The sequence below is a fragment of the Rhinatrema bivittatum genome, chromosome 4 (assembly GCF_901001135.1).
Source record: "Rhinatrema bivittatum chromosome 4, aRhiBiv1.1, whole genome shotgun sequence".
In the NCBI taxonomy this organism is placed as follows: domain Eukaryota; kingdom Metazoa; phylum Chordata; class Amphibia; order Gymnophiona; family Rhinatrematidae; genus Rhinatrema; species Rhinatrema bivittatum.
The window spans coordinates 187,291,780-187,311,065 of NC_042618.1; the positions used below are offsets into that span (position 1 = coordinate 187,291,780).

The following is a 19,286-nucleotide window of genomic DNA, read 5'->3' on the forward strand; positions in this document are numbered from 1 at the left end:
TGATTGATTTAAAGTATAATGGCATTGTTTTAAGTGTGGTTAATGAAAGTAGGAAGAAAAATAGACTCAAAGTCGAATTTAAAATCCCATATGAAAAAGGCAGTGAAGATAGAGGTTTTTTAAGCTTAAGCAATTAAAGCCATTGCAGCTGTGGCTATTAAAAGATGTTTAGGTCAATTTTGCAAGCTGTGATCTTTAGGAAAACAGACTATTGTAACAGTGTCTTGGTGGGTTTGCTCAAGAAATATATAAAGCCATGAGAATGTCGCCGCTAGGGTTTTAAATGGAGATTAAAATGTGTTGAGCATATTGGAAAATTACGAAATGACTTACCTGATAATTTTGTTTTCCTTAAGTGTAGACAGATGGACCCAGGACCAATGGGTATAGTGTACTCCTGATAGCAGTTGGAGACAGATCAGATTTCAATATGTCAGACCTAGTATATATACCCCTGCAGGAAGTGCAGCTCTTCAGTATTCTCCTTGAAAAGCATTGTGGATATATGTATGACTGAATAACTTGATTAATTTGAACTGGTTGAATTGGCTATAGCTGGAGACCGCCAGTGCCCGCAACAGAGAAATGTTGACACCCGGTAGGATGGGTGTCCTAGATCAGGGGTTCCCAACCACCGGTCCGCGGACCAGGACATTGGGGGTTTTTTGCCAGTCCGTGGCACCGCCACAGACCAGCACTAAACACTGACAGTGTGCTCTCGTCTGTGGTGGCTCAGAGCACACTTTGTGGGGGGTGGATGCTGCCCACTGCCCAGGGCCGGTGGAAGCACTAAGCGAACTAGGTGATCGCCTAGGTGCCAAGCATTAGGGGGCGCCGAGCCGCCGATGGACCTCATCCCACTGGCGGCTGAGCGGCGAACTACTGCTGTGTTGTGTCCCGGATACACACAGCAAGAAGATCAGCAGGGCTGTGGTGGAGCACATGTCACCACGGCCCGAAGAAAAAGGTAGTGTCTAAACGTGCAGGTGCTCCTCCTCCTTCCTGCCCGTGCGGCCCCGGAAGAAAAATGTTGCCGGAGCCGCGCGAGCAGGAAGAAGGAGGAGCATCAGCCGCATGCAGAAGAGGAGCAGCGCGGCCTGAGAAGACCAGGGCCGCTGTAGAGCCCATCCTGTGGCGACAAGTAAAGAAGAGGCCCAGAGGTGAGAGAGAGGCTGAGTGTGTATGTGCGCGTGTATGAGAGTGAGTTGAGAGACTGTGTGGGAGTGAAGACTTGAATGTTTGCAGAGAAAGCATGTGAGAGCCTCTGTGTGTGTGAGAGAAACAGCATGTGCCAGTGAGAGACTGTGTATGAATGATTGTATGAGAGAGAGAGAGAACCTGACTGTGTTGGAGGGAAGAAGACAGATGGAGAGAAAAGAAATAGAAAAAAAGACAATATAAAAGGAATTGGCAAAAAAATAAAGTGAAGGTGGAAAGAAGAAAAAAGCAGCCTGTGACCAACCGATTAGAAAACTAAGATCAGACAGAAAATGTAAAAAAAAAACAAAAACAAAAAAAACAAAAAACTTTACACTGATTGACACATGTAATCTTTGGGAATGTGCAAGAGTAGCACTTTCTCTATGTGGATCTCACAATGTATGAGATCAGCATGGAGGAACTAGAAGCCCATGGGGCCTGCACAGAGGAGGCTGCAGAATGTGCTTCAGTGCCAGTAACAGCAATCAGCACCTCCAATAGCCAAGCGGCGACAGTGGCAGCAGAGGAATGAGAGAGGATCTGAGGTTGCTGGCAAAAGAAAGAGAGGGGGTCTCTGCCTTTAGTGTGTGCATGTGTATGAATGGGAGTCTGCCTAGGGGTGTATGTGTGTGAATGCATGGGTGCCTGCCTGAGGGTGTGTGTGTATGAGAATGAATGGGTGTCTTCCTGGGGTTTGCTCACAGCCAGGGGAGGTAGTCAGGTGGAGGAGAGAGGTGTGAAGTTTGGAAAACAAGGGAAACAAGCCCGGTGCTCCCACTCATTCTGAACCTATGGTAAGTTGAGTCACATTCACATTATAAATGTCATAATTAAATGATAAGTATGCACTAAAATCCAACCCCCTCCATAACCCCGCCCCCATATGACCAAAGCCCTGCTCCTACCCCACCCTGCCAGGCCATGGAAAAATGGTCTTGAAGCCGGTCCCTGCTGCAAAAAAGGTTGGGGGACCACTGTCCTAGATGAAGGAAAGCATGGCTTACCCTTGAATCACTCGCTCCCGGGGGTGTCCCCCGAGAATTCCATGAGTAATGGCAGCCGTGGCTGGGATGCTGAGTCCATCTGTCTACACTAAGGAAAATGAAATTCTCAGGTAAGTAATTTCTTCATTTCCTAGCGTGTAGCAGATGGACACAGGACCAATGTGATGTATAAAAGCTACTCCCGAACCGGGTGGGAGGCTGCCCGTAACCCACTTAGTACAGCCCTTGCAAATGCTGTGTCCTCGCGAGCCTGAACATCCAGGCGCTAAAACATGGAGAAGGTGTGGATGGAGGACCATGTCGCCGCCCTGCAGATCTCAGCGGGTGACAGCATCTTCGTTTCTGCCCAGGACACTGCCTGGCCTCTAGTAGAATGGGCCTTGACTTGCAAAGGAGGTGGCTTGCCTGCTTCTACGTAGACTGCCTTGATGACTTCTTTGATCCAGCGGGCTATGATTGCTCGCGAGGCCGCTTCCCCCTGCTTCTTCCCTCTGTGAAGGACAAATAGATGGTCTGGTCTTTCGTACGGATTCCGACCTTTCCAGGTATCGGACTAGGAGTCTGCTGACATTGAGATGGTGTAGACTTCGAGCCTCTTCCGAATTCTTATGCTCATCTGGTGATGGTAGCGAGATGGTTTGGTTGAGATGGAAGTGACACCACTTTGGGGAGGAACGACAGAACTGTGCGTAACTGGATGGTTCCCGGGATGAGTCTGAGGAACGGCTCTCAGCAGGATAGTGCTTGTAGCTCGGATATACGATGGGCTGAACAGACTGCCAGCAGGAAGGCTGTCTTCAATGTTAATAGTTGGAGAGACAAGCCGCGGAGGGGTCGGAAGGAGGTTCCTGCTAGGAAATCTAGGACTAGGCTGAGGTTCCAAAGAGGCACCAGCCACTTTAGGGGTGGTCAGATGTGCTTGACTCCTTTCAAGAAGCGGGAGACATCCGGATGAGAGGCTATGCTGCCACTCTCGCTCTTTGTTCCATAGCATGACAATGCAGCCACCTGTACCTTGATGGAGTTGAGAGACAATCCCTTCTGTAGGCTGTTCGGCAGGAATTCCAAAATCGCAGGAATTTTGACTGAGCGTGGTATGATGTCGTGGTCCTTGCACCAGGCTTCAGATACTCTCCAAATCCTTATGTTAGGGATGTGGAGAACTTGCGTGCTCGGAGTAGGGTGTCAATTACTGCCCCCAGGTATCTGCTCCTTAGGCGATTCCTCTCAATGGCCAGACCGTAAGAGAGAATAGAGCTGGATCCTTGTGGAGGATCGGTCCCTGTTGGAGCAGGTCTCTGTGTGGAGGTAGCGGCAGGGGGTTTCCTGTCAGCAGTCTTCGCATGTCTGCGTACCACGGTCTTCTTGGCCAGTCCGGGGTCACTAGAAGTACTGGCCCCCTGTGGTGTTCTATCTTGTGTATGATCGCGCCCAATAGGGGCCACGGCGGGAAGGTGTATAACAGAGTCTCCTGTGACCAGGCCTGTACCAGGGTATCGATTCCCTGGGACTGGGGTTCCCGCCTGCGGCTGAAGAAGCTGGGTACTTGGGCGTTGGACCAGTTTGCCAGAAGGTCCATGGTTGGTGTTCAACGGTTTACTATCATCAATTGGAAGCTGTGGTTGACAGCTTCCATTCTCCTGGATCTAGACTTTCTCTGCTGAGGTAGTCCGCCGCGACATTGTCTTTCCCGGCAATGTGGACGGTGGAGATGTCTTGAACATTCACTTCCGCCCACGACATTAGGAAGTCTATTTCCAGAGATACCTGTTGGCTTCTGGTTCCTCCCTGACGGTTGATGAAGGCCACTGTAGTGGCGTTGTCTGACATGACTGACCGCTTTGTCTCAGAGTCTGTGACCGAACCTTAGGCAAGCTAGTCCGACTGCCCGGGCTTCTAGGCGATTGATGTTCCATCCCAACTCTTCTTCATTCCATTGCCCTTGGGCGGTTAGCTCCTGGCAGTGTGCTCCCCATCCTTTTAGGCTGGCATCCGTGGTGAGTATAGTCTCGTTCCCTGGCTCAGATGGGCTTCTTGTAGCCACCATCGTAGTTGGGCCCGAACTCTGTCCGGGAGCTGAAGCCGTACAGTGTAGTTCTGGGACAGTGGATTCCATCGTGATAATAGTGAGCGTTGTAGGGGTCTCATGTGAGCTCATGCCCATGGGACTACTTCCAGTGTGAATGCCATGAGGCCGAGAACTTGTAGGTAATCCCATGCTGTGGGGCGAAGTTCGCTCAACAAGATTCGTAACTGAGTCATCAGTTTTGATCTCCTTGTCGGTGTCAGGATGACCTTGTCTTGTTTGGTGTCGAACCGGACTCCCAAGTATTCTAGAGATTGGGAGGGCTGCAGGAGTTCTTGTTTGTGTTGACCACCCACCCGAGGCTCTCCAGTAGAATTTTGACTCTGTTGGTCGCCTGGTGGCTTTCCTCTGGGGATTTCGCTCTAATCAGCCAATCGTCTAGATAAGGGTGTAAGCGGATTCCTTCCTTCTTCAGGGTTGCTGCTACCACCACTATGATCTTGGTGAACGTCCGGGGTGCAGTGGCAAACCTGAAAGGTAGTGCCTGGAACTGGTAGTGATGGTCCAGGATCGAGAAGCGTAGAAAACGCTGATGCTCTTGATGGATCGGAATGTGTAGGTAGGCTTCCGACAGATTCAGGGAGGTAAGAAACTCTCCCGCTTGTATTGCCCTTATTACCGAGTGTAGGGTTTCCATGCGGAAGCGAGAAATCTTCAGGTGACGGTTGACCGTCTTGAGGTCCAGGATAGGTCTGAACGTTCCTTCTTTCTTGGGGGGGGCAATAAAATAGATGGAATAATGGCCAGTATTTATTTGTTGTGAAGGTACCGGTGTTATAGACTCTAAGGCTAGTAATTTGGTCAGTGTAGGTTCCACTGCCATTCTCTTGGAAGGGTCGTGGCAGGGAGATTCCACAAACTTGTCTGGAGGGAGATGGTGGAAATCCAGGTAATATCCCTCTCGAATGATGGATAGGACCCACTTGTCCAAAGTTCTCTCGACCCATCTTTGGTAGAATAGGGCAAGTCTGTCCCTATGGCTTCTTCCTTTGGATAGGTCGGCTGATTTTCATTGTGGGGTGCAGCTGGGGCCTGGACCTGAACTGGCTCCCCTCTTTATTTTGCTTGTTCCGAAAGGACTGGCTCCGGCCTGCTGGGCGGGCCACTTGGTATGAGCTTCTATATGGGTTGAAGCGCTGTGATCCTCTGCCCCTGGAGGTCCGGGGGAAGGATCGCTGGTTTCTCTTATTCCTGTCCTCTGGTAGCCACGGTAGTGGGGACTCGCCCCATTTGTTGGCTAGCTTCTCTAGTTCGCTTCTGAACAGGAGTGTTCCCTTGAAAGGCATCCTTGTGGGTCTCATTTGGAGGATGCGTCGGCTGACCAGTTTCGGAGCCAGATCTGTCTTCTGGCTGCCATGGCGGATGAGACTCCTGTAGCTGCTGTGCATACCAGATCCGAAGCAGCATCCGCGAGGAATGATACAGCTGGTTCCAGGGCCTCCCCAGGAGTAGTGTTCCTGGTCGGTGCTAAGCAGGCACGTGTCACCACAGTACAGCAGGCCGCGATCTGTAAAGACTTAGCGGAGACGTTAAAGGACTGTTTGAGGATAGATTCCAATCATCTGTCTTGAGCATCCTTGAGTGCTGCTGCTCCTCCTTCCACAGGGATACTAGCGCGCAGACCATGGCATCCACTTTTGGACATGCCAGGAGATCTTTGGCGGCTGGGTCCAGAGGGTACATGGCTGCCAGAACCCAGCCCCCTTTGAATGTAGTTTCTGGGGCATTCCCATTCCAGGTCAATTAGTTGCTGGACAGCTTGTAATAGTGGGAAATGGCGGGGGGGGGGGGTCTGACTGAGTCCCTCTAATAGTGGGTTCATCTTAGGTTCCCCCGAGGCACTTGTGCCTGGGATGGCAAGCTCTTTTAAGCTGTGTGTGACCAGGTCTGAAAGCTCGTCCTTGGTGAAGAAGCGTCTCATGGTTTGATGGGGTTCTGTCTCCGGAGGGAGTTCCCCTTCCTCCAGGGTTCTGACTCCTCATCTGAGATGTCAGTGTCCCCGAAGGTGGGGCTTCTGGGCAGTGGGATCACTTCCCTGGGCATAGAGGGTCCCGGCCTGTTGAAGTCCTGTGGTGGAGCCTGTGGCTGAATTATGGGAGGCCCTGGTTGCATGTGGACGAAGTATGCAGACCTTTGAAGAATTCCAGCCAGGAGATAGAAGCTGGGTCTAGACTAGGGGGCGCTGTGTAATGCTAGGTCCGGCATACTGCTCTCGAGTCTAGGGTCCGGTACTGGCAGGGGAGGGCCATGAGTTGGATCCCCTAGGGCCTCTTCGCACTGTATACACAGGGCTGTAGCCTCCTCATGCTGTGCAGCTCTAATGTGGCATGCTGGGCAAAGGCCCTGAGCTTTGAGTTTATTTTCCGGTGGTGCCATGGCTTGTGCGCGTACAATACAGTTATGCGCTCCGGTGTGCAAAGCTGCGCGCGTGGGTTTGGTGCACGCGTGCAGGGAGATGTGCGTGCTGTTGTGCGCACAAGTCAAAATTCTGCGCCCGGCACAGTAGGCACATGGCTATACGCTTCGCTTGTGCGCCCGCTACTTGTGTGCACGGATCGATACGGCAGACATGGTGGCGAACAGAGCCAAAATGGTGACTGCGACCACGTGGACAATATGGCGACCACCTCGGAGGGTCTCCACATGAGAGGACCCTCGGATCTGACCGGGGTCTAGCCTTGCTAGGGCCGATCAACCTGGTGGCACTGGTCCCGGCTGGTGACCTGTGCGTCTCCTCGAGCTTCGGAGACCAGAGACTTTTAAATTGATTTCTATCTTACCTTGTCTCAGCAGTTCCCGGCCTCTTTCCAGGCGGTCTCTGGCTACAGGGGGAGAGGGAAAATACCTTCACCGCCACGCTCAAGATTGCACCCGCTGCCTCTCAGCCACACCCAATGTCGGGGGCTAAGTCCCCGCTGAGGGTCGGCCGCCGGACCGAGGCTTACCTCAGAGGGATCGCGCAAATCACCTTGGGACCCAACGGGTGTCACCGCAGGAGAGCGGGGCTCGTCTGTAGAAGTAAGATTTCTTCTTAATTTGGTTCTCTTTGGTAAAATTGCTCTAACGCTGTGCTGGCTTGATTAGAGTCCCTAACTGCTATGGAGATGGAAAATACTGAAGAGCTGCACTTCCTGCAGGGGTATATGTACTAGGACTGATGTCAGATTGAAATCTGATCCGTCTCCAACTGCTATCAGAAGTACACTATACCCATTGGTCCTGAGTCCATCTGCTACACACTAGGAAATACACCTATTTTGAGTAACATCTTTTGGCTGCGAGTAAAATGGAAAGCAATTCAAAATCTTAGAAATTGTATTTAAATCTGTTGAACAGTGAAAACTTGTGTCCACTGTCTTTTAAATTAGCTAGATATGCCCCTACACACACATTAAGACGTTTGATGCAATTCTATTGACTGAACTTTTTTTGTGAAATTTCAGGCACAATACAATTCGAGCAAAAGCATTTCCGTGCATAGTACCAAACTCTATGGAATAATTTGCTAGTGGAACGCCAAGGTGTGAAAGAGTCAAATTTTTAGAACGCAGCTAAAAGCGATATATTTTTAGGAAGCATTTGCTAGGCAGGCACAAGTTAACAGTTTGTGTAATATGTATTTTCTATTATGTATGTTTATTATATATTGTATATGTATTTATGATAGTTAAATGAAGAGAAGAAAACAATTTTATAGGAAATAAGCAGATTATAAAACCTTAAATAAAATTGTCTTAAGACTACATTCATTCAAATACTTTGGAAAACAACTGCAAAAGGAGTTAAAATACAAGACTAAGGACCTGATTTACTAAGCTTTTTTCTAGACACAGAATGGGAAAAAGCCTTAGTAAAATAATTTGTCAACACTTCCCATACTTTTAGCCAGTGTCACCCAATTATTTTTATTTTAAAATTTCTACACCATTTATGATAGTTGACATCTTCGGTTCAGTATGCTGTGGCAGTCAACGAAAGGAATGGCAAATAAAACGGAAAATCCATGGTGAGACTGCAACTTGAATGCAATGTGCAATTCTGGTCGCCACATCTCAAAAAAGATATAGTTGCACTGGAGAAAGTGCAGAGAAGGGTGACCAAAATAAGTGGCATGGAGCAGCTGCCCTGTGAGGTAAGGCTAAGGAAGTTAGGGCTATTCAGTTTGGAGAAGAGATGACTGAGGAGGGATATGATAGAAACCTACAAAATCATGAAAGGACTTGAAAAAGCTAATGTAAATCAGTTATTTACTCTCTCAGATAATAGGACTAGGGAGTACTCCATGAAGTTAGCATGTAGCTCATTTAAAACAAATTGAAGAAAATTCTCACACTCAGCACATAGTTAAGCTCTGGAATTCATTGCCAGCGGATGTGGTTACAGCAGTTAGTGTAACTGGGTTTAAAAAATGATTTTGATAAGTTCCTAGAGGAAAAATCCTTAAACAAGTACTGCCAGCTCCTTGTGACTTGGTTATGCCACTGTTGGGAACAGGATACTGGGCTAGATGGACCCTTGGTCTGACCCAGTATGGCAGTTCTTATGTTCTTATAGCTGAGGGGGATATGACAGAGGTCTACAAAATCATGAAAGGACTCGAACGAGTAAATATGAAACAGTTATTTACTCCTTCGGATAATACAAGTAGTAGGGGTCACTCCAGAAATTAGCAAGTAGCATATTTAAAACAAATCCTCTCACTCAATGCACAATTAAGCTCTGGAATTCATTGCCAGAGGATGCAGTTAAGGAAGTTAGTGTAGCTGGGTTTAAAAAAAGGTTTGGATAAGTTGTTGGAGGAGTTCATAAACTGCTATCAATAGATAGGGAATAGCTACTATTTGTTGCCAGCATTAATAGCATGGGATCTATATAATGTTTGGGTACTTGGCTGGGATTGATGGACCCTTGGTCTGACCTATGTGGTTAACAATAAAACATTCATAAAATTAATGAGTACAAAAACTAATAGTATTAAGCAAAATAAAAACTGACAAAATTAATACATAAAAATGCAATTAAAATCTAACAAAACAGATCAAAATACTAAAAGCATTAGTAAAAAAAAAAAACAAACCAAAAAGCAAACATCAAAAGCACTGCATCAATTACATATCGGCTCTTAATTCTACTGCTCAACAACCTTTATTCTACAAAAGGATTAAAACCATTACAAAAGTATCTCTCATTTCATACATTATAGATCATAAGTCTGTTGGCAAAGGCAAGTTTTAGCCAATTTCCAAGATTTTAACAGAGAGGTTTCAAACTTAATATTGCCTGGTAGCATATTCCAACCTGCTGGCTCCCGTACATAACACAGATGTTGTCGAGATTTATCAAGTCTCACTTGCTTGAAGGAAGGGATGCATAATAGCTCCTGAGATTCGGATCGGAGGCTTCTCACTGGTTGGTAAATTTTCAGAGAAGCATTAATAGTTGGGAGAGCTAGACCATTCAAACATTTGAAAACTAATAACAGAACTTTAAATTGGCTCCCAATCTTATGGCATGTAAAGTGCGGGAGTTATATGATGCCTAATAGAAATACCCGAGATAATACACACTGCAGAGTTCTGAACCAGCTGCACTGGTTGTAAAGTAGAGGCAGGCAAGTCTAAATATAAAGAACTGCAATAGTTAAAGGAAGAAAAAACCAAAGTGTGCATAATTTTTAGGTCGGGTTTGCTAATGGAAGTACACAATCTATGCAAGAGTCATAATTTTGTAAAAGGCGATCTTCACAATTTTGTTGACCTGTGGACGCAGGCTCAGTTTAGAGTCCATCATGAAGCCCAAATTGCATACTGGAGCAACAATAGGAATTGAAACACTTTCAATCAACTGTTTGGGGACATCTTGCTAGGTACAGAATTTCAGTTCTCATATTAAATAATTTATTTTGAAATAACCCAAATTTTAGAGTAAGCACACAAAGTATCATAGCAATCTTTAATGGGGATAAATGATCATCTGCATAGAGGCAGCAACTGACATCAAGATTTGCTAAAATCTCACAAACAGGAGAAATATATAAATTTTTTTTTTTTTTTTATATACTGACATTTGATCTGTGATATCACACTGGTTTACATTCAGGTACTATAGGTATTTCCCTATCCCCAGAGGGCTTACAATCTAAGTTTGTACCTGAGGCAGTGGAGGGTAAAGTGACTTGCCCAAGGTCACAAGTAAGGAGCAACAGCGGGACTCAAACCTGGTCTCCTGGTTCGTAGCCCAGTGCTCTAACCACTAGGTTATACCTCCTAGTGTTGCCGATAAGGCAGAGCTTTGAGCACACCAATACTTAGGGGAAATAAGGAGAATATCTCATTCCAAACTATCTTCTGAATTCAGTTGAACAAATAGGACTCAAACCATTTGTACACTGTATTGTGGATTTCTACCTGTTTTAAGTGACTCAACATCAGCTCATGATCAATGTTGTCAAATGTTGCCATTAAATCAAGATGAACTAAAAAGTACTTCTGTCCCTGCTTAAACCCTTGACAAAATGTATCAAATAGAGAGAGCAATAATAATTCCGAATTACTATGTGTTGATCTAAAAACTCATATTAAAGCATTTGAAAATTCACGATCCCAGAAGACAACAAAAAATAAAAAATCTGCAGGGGTGTGGCCCCCTCAAACAATACTCCTACTTACCCTCCAGCTGATCCCTCTCTATTAATATTTGCTCCTTTCACCTCCCCTTTCTCAGCCCCAATTAATCTTCTGTAATCACCTGCCTCTCGCTTCACTCTTACCTCCCAGCCTCCTCTCCAACTCTTCTCTCACATCCCCAAGTTGATCTTCTGTCATCCTGCCCGCCCCCCTTCACAGCTAATCCTTCTCCATTTTATCCAACCTTCAAACCCCTCTTACCTCTCATCCCTCCCCTTCAAACAGCCTCTCCATACAACCCATCCTGGTCAGGGTCAGCAGAAACATTTTTCTTTGGGCCCTGGGTTTGATTTGGATGACAATTGGTAGAAAGAGAGGACAGGTTGATGACAGGGACAACACTCTTGGATAGTTCAATAGTGGGTGAGATCACAAGAACTGTGGCAATCTCCACTGGCCTATGCACACTCCGCTCTTCCCTACTCTCTTGGCTGGTCACAAGCCTGATGGTGATCAGCAAGTAGCAACAGCATTACTAATGGAAGTTGGCATGTGGCCTGTGGGTTAGTGCAAGTTCACAGGCCCTACAGAAACTGATCCCTCCTCGTGCAGGGCTGTGCAGAGCTACCTACTTTTCTAGCTTTGAGGACTGACTACTTAAATAAGTCAATTCAGTGCTCAGCGTTTCTTTCACTGAAGAAAATCCTAAGAGAAAAAACTAATACAATGGAGCTAAAGCCACCAAGCTGTACTGCCATGAAAGGAGTCCTGTTCAGTGGTGTCCTGTAACAGAAGACTGTCTCTTGATCAGTACAAACTGAAAAAAATATTGCACAAGATTTTATCATTTCATCTCTTTTTCTACTGAAACACAGCTATTGTATTTACAAAGCTGTCATAAAATAAGCATAGAGAAGAAATGCTAATTTAGTGGAATTAATAAAAATAAAGGACTATTTGATGGCGACAGTACATTCTGTGCAGAGGCTATTTAGATAGGGTGCATGGTGACCTAGATTGGAAGGGAGAGCAGCTAATAGCAGGTGTGTAAATTAAATAGAACAGTATGTTACTCTATTTTTATACCAATTTTGTGACCTAGAATTTTCCTCTATTTTTCAGGAGACAAAAATACAGATGAAATCCAACCTTCAGTTTTAGCTGTATTCTTGAGTAAATGAGGGGGAAACAGAAGCTTTAAAAACAATACCATTCCCAAACTCTAGGAATGCTTTTCAAGTGACTGTTTAAAGATGAAGGAATACTTACAGTAAACATTAAGTACAAAGAGGAAAGGAGTGGTAGCCTAGATGTTAGAGAAGCAGGCTATAAACCAGTGAAGCTAGGGTTCAAATCTCACTTCTCCCACTGCTGTTCCTTGAGACCTTGGACAAGTAACTTTGCCCTCCTTTGCCCTAAGTACCAATTCAAATTGCAAGCCTTTGTTGGGACATGACCTATCTGAATTGTAAATCATCTTGAGCAGGTGTTTGGAAAGATGAGTAATCAAACCCATCCAAAGAGAACACTGGTGTTACTGGTTTGGTGCAAAAATGATAAAAGCTTGGGAATGGATAACACTAGCTGCCAACTAAAAAGTATTGTTAAACTCTACAAGAAGATTCCAATATCAATGGTGCAAACCAAAACCCATGTGACATTTAAGTTCAGTCTCAATCTTCTAACTTTATCACAGTACAGTATGGGGATTTATCTTAAACAAAATGGGGATGACTGCCAAAGTAAAAACTGGATCATAATCATCTCATTGAGTCTGCTTGGCAACATTTCAAACATTATGACCTTATTAAAGTCAGTCCATTACCAACAATACCCTGAGGTACAGCAGTTGGTCTACCTGAAATGAATCAAAACAAAGCGGCAAACATGGAAATTTCAAGAAAAAAATACATATTATGCAAAGTGCATATAGATATGACAATACCAATATGCTTATGATATCCCCCTCTGTGTAACTAAGAGAACTGAATTCTCTCAACTAAGGTCATCATGAAAAACTGGATACAGGAGTTTCAAACTAATGCAGCGACTAACATAACATGCACTATTAAAACCTAGGTCTGCATGTGAACCAATGTGGACAAATATTCATCTAAATATTTTAATTGGTAAGCTTTATTGCCAAACCTATGGTAACGTTAAACTAATTTAGTGGTTTTGCACCAGTTAATTTCCAATAATTATATACCAAATGGTACTCCCAGGTTAATTACACCCAGGGTTGCATTTACTTATATAATCAGGGACAAGTTATTAATGACTCAGTAATTCCCTTCAAAAGACAAATTAGTTTTGATCAATGAGTTTAAAACCAATCACAACTACAAACAAAAAGCTATTTCAGTGCACAGGTTAGTACCTTCATGGATGGGGCCACAAAAGATCTTCCAGTCCTATGAAGATGCATGGAAAATACAGAAAGCCAAGTTTACCTCCGACACAGATTTTAGTGGTTGACATGTGTAATAGTCAGGCTTTAAATACAAAAATGGAGGGATTTATCTTCTAAAAGTGATTAAGGGTTTTCTGTGTTTACCAGAAAATGATTATGGTTTACCTGTGAAAAAGTAGTTTGCAATATTTGATCCCCCTTTTTTCACTTTCTTCTAAACTGGATTTAATATGTTTGTCTATACTATTTTTTTGTTATGCGCAAGTCCATGTTATATGCACATAAACTTGGTATTCAGTTGAGCGTTAGGTAAGTCATCAGTTTCAGTTGTACTTGATAATCAATTACCAGGGCTTGGCTTATCAAGAAAAAAAAAAGCATGGTTTGCTCTTTCAACCTACCAAGAGGCTGAGACAGTTAACTTCAAGATTTCTAGAAAGACTACCAGCCTAAAGTGCAAGGGTTCAAAAGTTGCTTCCTTTCTTAGTATTTAGCTTGGCACAACAATTTTATATTCAAACTATATTTTTCCTGTGCATCTCACATTCTGGCATTTGCCTTATTTAATGTTATTTATTGCACTTCCCTTATACCTCTGAAAAGCACACAAAAGTGGTCATTAACATGCATATATTTTTGGTGCTTAACAGGCTAAAGAGAGAAATTTGTAAAAATGCATTGTTCAAAATAAAACTGAACTAATAAGACACATGCTTCAGTCCCCATGCACTGCAACTGAGAAAGATATGTGGTGAGATCCCAGCAAGTCATTTGATTCAGTATACATAAAATACTTGAAGGCACTGACAATTGTTTGTAGAAATGTCATGAACCTCAAAATCTGAGTCTGTGTGTAGTGTTTTTCAAAATAAATAAAAACAAAGCCTTACAAAAAATGTCCTTAATGCCAGTAGATTTGAAACTGTCATATGCTAAAGAATACCAACACATTTTCAATGTTAAAGTGATATAAAAATTAAATTACTGAGATATAGAGAAAAATGGGGGTGTGTGCAGTAGATATTGCTGTTAATTTTTGAAGGCAAACACCCTTAATGTTTATTTACCAAAATAAATTATACACCAAAATATGTAAACATATACATAATTCATACAATTTTAAAAAACCTTAGATACCAATATAATTTTGGAGCAGCATCTCTACTAATGTACCCTCATGCTCTTCTTGCACATCGCTCTTCAGTTTCAGCCTAATCGCATTTGATTAGCATGTTGCCTAAGGCTGGTACTGCCCAACATATACAACGTTAAAGTTTCTGCTCAGTCATTAAAACACTTCAACTTCTGCAACTCAGATTAGAAAATAATAAGACTTGCAAAAACGTATTCCAAACAAAAAACATGAAATTAGTTTTACTTACCAACAGCAAAATGTTTTCAATAGGAGATATTTTATTCTCAGAATCTAATGCTAGTGACTAAACATTAAAAGGAGAGTGATGGAAAGCACAATAAAGGCAGCCAGTTTTAGTAACCATAAAAAGCCATAACTCTCTGCACAGTGAAATAAATTAAATCCCACTGGCATTTACTAGCCTGGTAATTCCAGTTAAATTAGGCGCTTCAAGTTACTATCTGTAATTTAGGGCAGAAATTGGAGCATCCTATTTCTTTTCAGAACAAGAAATCTCTCTTTCCTTAACGTACATATCGTTAGCAACTCTAACACCTTTAGACAAGGAGATAAAAGGGAGGGGGGGAAATTACTCAACGGGATATGAATGCCTCGGAATAGCAAAGAGGTGCATACACGCCATGGCTGCCGCCGGGCTAACAGACAACCAGAGTACATTACATTATACATTTTATAAAAATAAAAAAAAGTTTAAAAAAAAGAGAGAAAACCGAACTTGAGCTGCCCGACTCAAGCTCCAGGCCGCCGGCTCTCCAGCGAAAAGGAAGATAAAGAAACCCTCACCTGGACGTGAGAAACGACCAGACTTTTATTCCCTTCCCCGTGGTACTTCCATTCATTCTCGTCCATTTTTTCCACTTCCATAGCCTCTTGCCGGTTCCTGTCACCTAAGGAGTGAAAGTACGTCTTGAGGGAGGGAAAAGAGGAAAAACCGCTCACTGCCCTTTCCCCTTCTTTCCTCAGAAACCAACCGCCATAAATCCGCCAAGCTAACGTTCTTTCCACAGACAGACACAGAACACCCACCGACGCCACGCCACCTCCCCACAGGAAATCCCGCCCCTCCCCCGTGACGTTCTCAAGAAGACGAACATTTCTATTGGCTGACTCATCCCTATTAGACTTCTAGTGAGCGACTACATTTGACCTCTTGCGAGTATTCCAGACGCCCACTCACGCCAACCCCCAACATTGCAAGGGGTGGTCTTTAGTCGCTCTTCCTGCGGTCGATGACGAGCGCTTAAGTGGGCCTCCTAATTGGTCTATGTATCCCTACCAAGTGTAAAACGTCACTGGATGCGACCGCATTTGTTCAAGTCCGAGAGGTCAGCGCGAGTGCGCGTTCGTTAAGGGTGAGGTAATAAATAACATGTGCTGTTTGGCCACGAATTCTTCAGGGACTGGTGCTTATTACTTAGACTAAAGAGAAAGACAAGTGTTAATTCAACTTAGTGGTGATTTTCTTAATTAAAAAAAAAAAATACCAAGTCGGTAACCGCCGTGGTCTCCACTTTCCTATTCCAGCTGCAGGGGGGACAAGGAAGTAGGCTTAAATAGGCTCTGTATTGCCGACCTGACAGAAAATCACCAGTGACTCTAATGAATGAGTGTCAAGGCTTTTCGTGGCAGACTGCAGGTCCGGACCTACTTTAGTGCATTACCGGCCTCTATGGCAAGATTGTCAGTGAGATGTTGCTGTGCTCGTCCAATTTGTATTGGGAAGTTCAGAAGAGGGTTATTTTCTGTGTCTTACTATACCTGAAAAGCATACCGCATCAAGCTCATAAGAAATTGCCATACTGAGTCGGACCAATGGTCCATCAAGCGCAGCAACCTGTATCCAACAGTGGCCAATCCAGGCTACAAGTACCTGGCAAGTACTAAAAACTAAGTATATCCCACGCTACTGATGCTAGTAATAGTGGCTATTTTCTAACTCAACTTGATTGATAGCAGGTAATTTGACTTCTTCTCCAAGAACTTATCCAAACCTTTTTTAAACCCAGCTACACTAACTGCAATAACCACATCCCCTGGCAACAAGTTTCAGAGTTTAATTGAGTGTTGAGTGAAAAAGAATTTTCTCTGGATTAGTTTTAAATGTGCTATATGCTAACTTCATGGAGTGCCCCCTAGTCCTTCTATTATCCGTAAGGGTAAATAACCCATTCACATTTATCCATTCTAGACCTTTCATGATTTTAAAGACCTCTATCATATCCCCCCTCAGCCATGTCTTCTCCAAGCTGAACAGCCCTAACATCTATTGTCTTTCCTCATAGGGTAGCAGTTCCGTCCCCTTTATCATTTTGGTCGCCCTTCTCTGTACCTTCTCCTTCACAGCTATATCTTTCATGAGATGTGGCGCCCAGAACTGTACTCAGTATTCAAGGTGCGGTCTCACCATGGATAGATACAGAGGCATTATGACATCTTCCGTTTTATTCATCATTCCCTTCCTATTAATTCCTAACATTCTGGGGGGGGGGGGTTGACTGCCATAGCACACTGAGCCGACGATTTCAAAGTATTATCAACTATGACGTCTAGATCTCTTTCCTGGGCAGTAGCTCCTAATATGGAACCTAATATCATGTAACTACAGCATGGGTTATTTTTCCTTATATGCATCACCTTGCACTTATCCACATTAAATTTCATCTGTCATTTGGATGCCCAATTTTCCAGTCTCACAAGGTCCTCCTACAATTTATCACAATCCGCGTGTGATTTAACTACTCTGAATAATTTTGTATCATCTGCAAATTTGATTACCTCACTCGTTGTATTCCTTTCCAGATTTTATAAATATATCGAAAAGCACGGGTCCTAGTACAGATCCTTGAGGCACTCCACTGTATACCCTTTTCCACTAAGAAAATTGTCCATTTAAACCTACTCTCTGTTTCCTGTCTTTTAACCAGTTTGTAAGCCATGAAAGAACATCACTACCTATCCATTGACTTTTTACTTTTCTTAGAAGCCTCTCATGAGGAACTTTGTCAAATGCCTTCTGAAAATCCAAATACACTATATCCACCGGTTTACCTATATCTACATGTTTATTAACCCCTTCAAAGAATTGAAGCAGATTTGTGAGGCAAGACTTGCCTTGGGTAAAGCCATGCTGACTTTTGATCTTTAGAACACTTTCCACTATTTTTCCTGGCACTGACGTAAGGCTAAGTGGTCTGTAGTTTTCTGGATTGCCCCGAGCCCTTTTTAAATATTGGGGTTATAATAGCCATCCTCCAGTCTTCAGGTACAATGGATGATTTTAATGATAGGTTACAAATTTTAACTAATAAAGCTGAAATTTCATTTTTTAGTTCCTTCAGAACTCGGGGGTGTATACTATCCGCCGGTCCAGGTGATTTACTACTCTTCAGTTTGTAAATCAGGCCTACCACATCTTCTACGTTCACCGTGATTTGTTTTAGTTCATCTGAATCATTACCCCTGAAAGCCTTCTCCGGAACGGCTATTTCCCTAACATCCTCTTTAGTAAACATCGAAGCAAAGAAATTGTTTAATCTTTCTGCTATGGCCTTATATTCTCTAAGTGCCCCTTTAACCCCTCGATCATCTAACGGTCCAACTGACTCCATCGCAGGCTTTCTGCTTCGATATATTTTTAAAGTTTTTACTGTGAGTTTTTGTCTCCATGGCCAACTTCTTTTCAAATTCTCTCTTGGCCTGTCTTATCAATGTCTTACATTTAACTTGCCAGTGCTTATGCTTTATCCTATTTTCTTCTGTTGGATACTGTTACGACCGTTGCTGCCCAACAGCTTCACTCTGCCTACCTTTGTCTGCAACTCCTCCTGCTCTTGATGGACGCCTGGTTGCCGCGGCATCCGTCTGCCGTCCTCTCCGGCATCCCCGGACCAGCTTGGGCACTGCCTCCCGCCATGCTCTCCAGGTACCTTAGGGTGCGCGCGCGCCGTGCGGCCCTCATTCTTATTTCCTCTTTGGCGTCCCTCTGTGATGATGTCACACTGCCCGGATGTTTAAGCCTACTGTTTATTGCTAGCCATTGAGTTAGCAAGGGGAATCTTACGTATGGGATTCGCTCTCCGTACCCAGCTACTCTGCCTTCCAACTTCTATTGGACTCTTTCTGCTAATAGGGTACCCGCTCCTCGGGGGCCTCTTTGCTTCTTTCAGGTCGCTGTCAGGTAACCGGTACTCGCTCCTTGAGGGCCCATGTTCCCTGACCTGATGCCTGCATCCATCTCCTTTCCTACTTGGAGGAATTCGCTACAGACACCATCAGTGAGTACTACTATCATCTACTCCTCAGCGCTGTCTCCCTGGAACCAGGTACTCGCACCTCGATGGCCTGTCCCCGTTCCAGCGCCAGTGCGATCTCTCACGTGGAACCGCTGTATGAGTACTTTGCCAACAAGTTTCTCTACCTCCAGGGATCTGGTACTCGCTCCTCGAGGGCCAGCTCTCCCTATCTCGGAGCTTCTCCATACTTGGGACTCTGTGAATGTTCTGTTGTACTCACTTTCTCAGTTCTCTCCACTACAGCACTTCCACCAGAGAAACCACTATTCCAGCGCCCTGGGGAATCCTAGCCCAGTCGGGCTACATCTTCTCACTACTGCCACCTCTGGTGGCTTCTCAAACTGCCTAAATAAAGAAATATCTGTGCTTGTGTGTCCAGAACTGAGCCTGACCTGTGGCCCCTCACGGGACTTCCCCCTGTGGGTGTGGTCAGCTGCCACAGTGTCCAAGGGTCCACCCAAAACCTCACTAACTATAACAGATCCTTCTTCCAACTTTTGAATGAAGAT

The 19,286-nt window shown here is 44.4% G+C and overlaps 1 protein-coding gene across 4 annotated transcripts in view; it reads right to left on the reverse strand.

The window, feature by feature from the left end:
- Positions 1-15,810, reverse strand: part of IPPK (inositol-pentakisphosphate 2-kinase) — a 189,672-nt gene extending 173,862 nt beyond the window's left edge. Inside the window, exons 1-2 of one of the 4 annotated variants that reach the window (XM_029599379.1) lie at positions 15,762-15,810; positions 15,269-15,372 (exon numbers count right to left, since the gene is read on the reverse strand). In XM_029599379.1, coding sequence (XP_029455239.1) covers positions 15,269-15,349 — 81 coding nt within the window. In that variant the 5' untranslated portion in view covers positions 15,350-15,372; positions 15,762-15,810. Of the gene's footprint in view, positions 1-15,268; positions 15,373-15,511; positions 15,531-15,577; positions 15,735-15,761 lie in introns of those variants that run through there. The other 3 variants (XM_029599381.1, XM_029599376.1, XM_029599380.1) reach the window with 3 other exon arrangements.
- Positions 15,811-19,286: the final 3,476 nt, after the last annotated feature.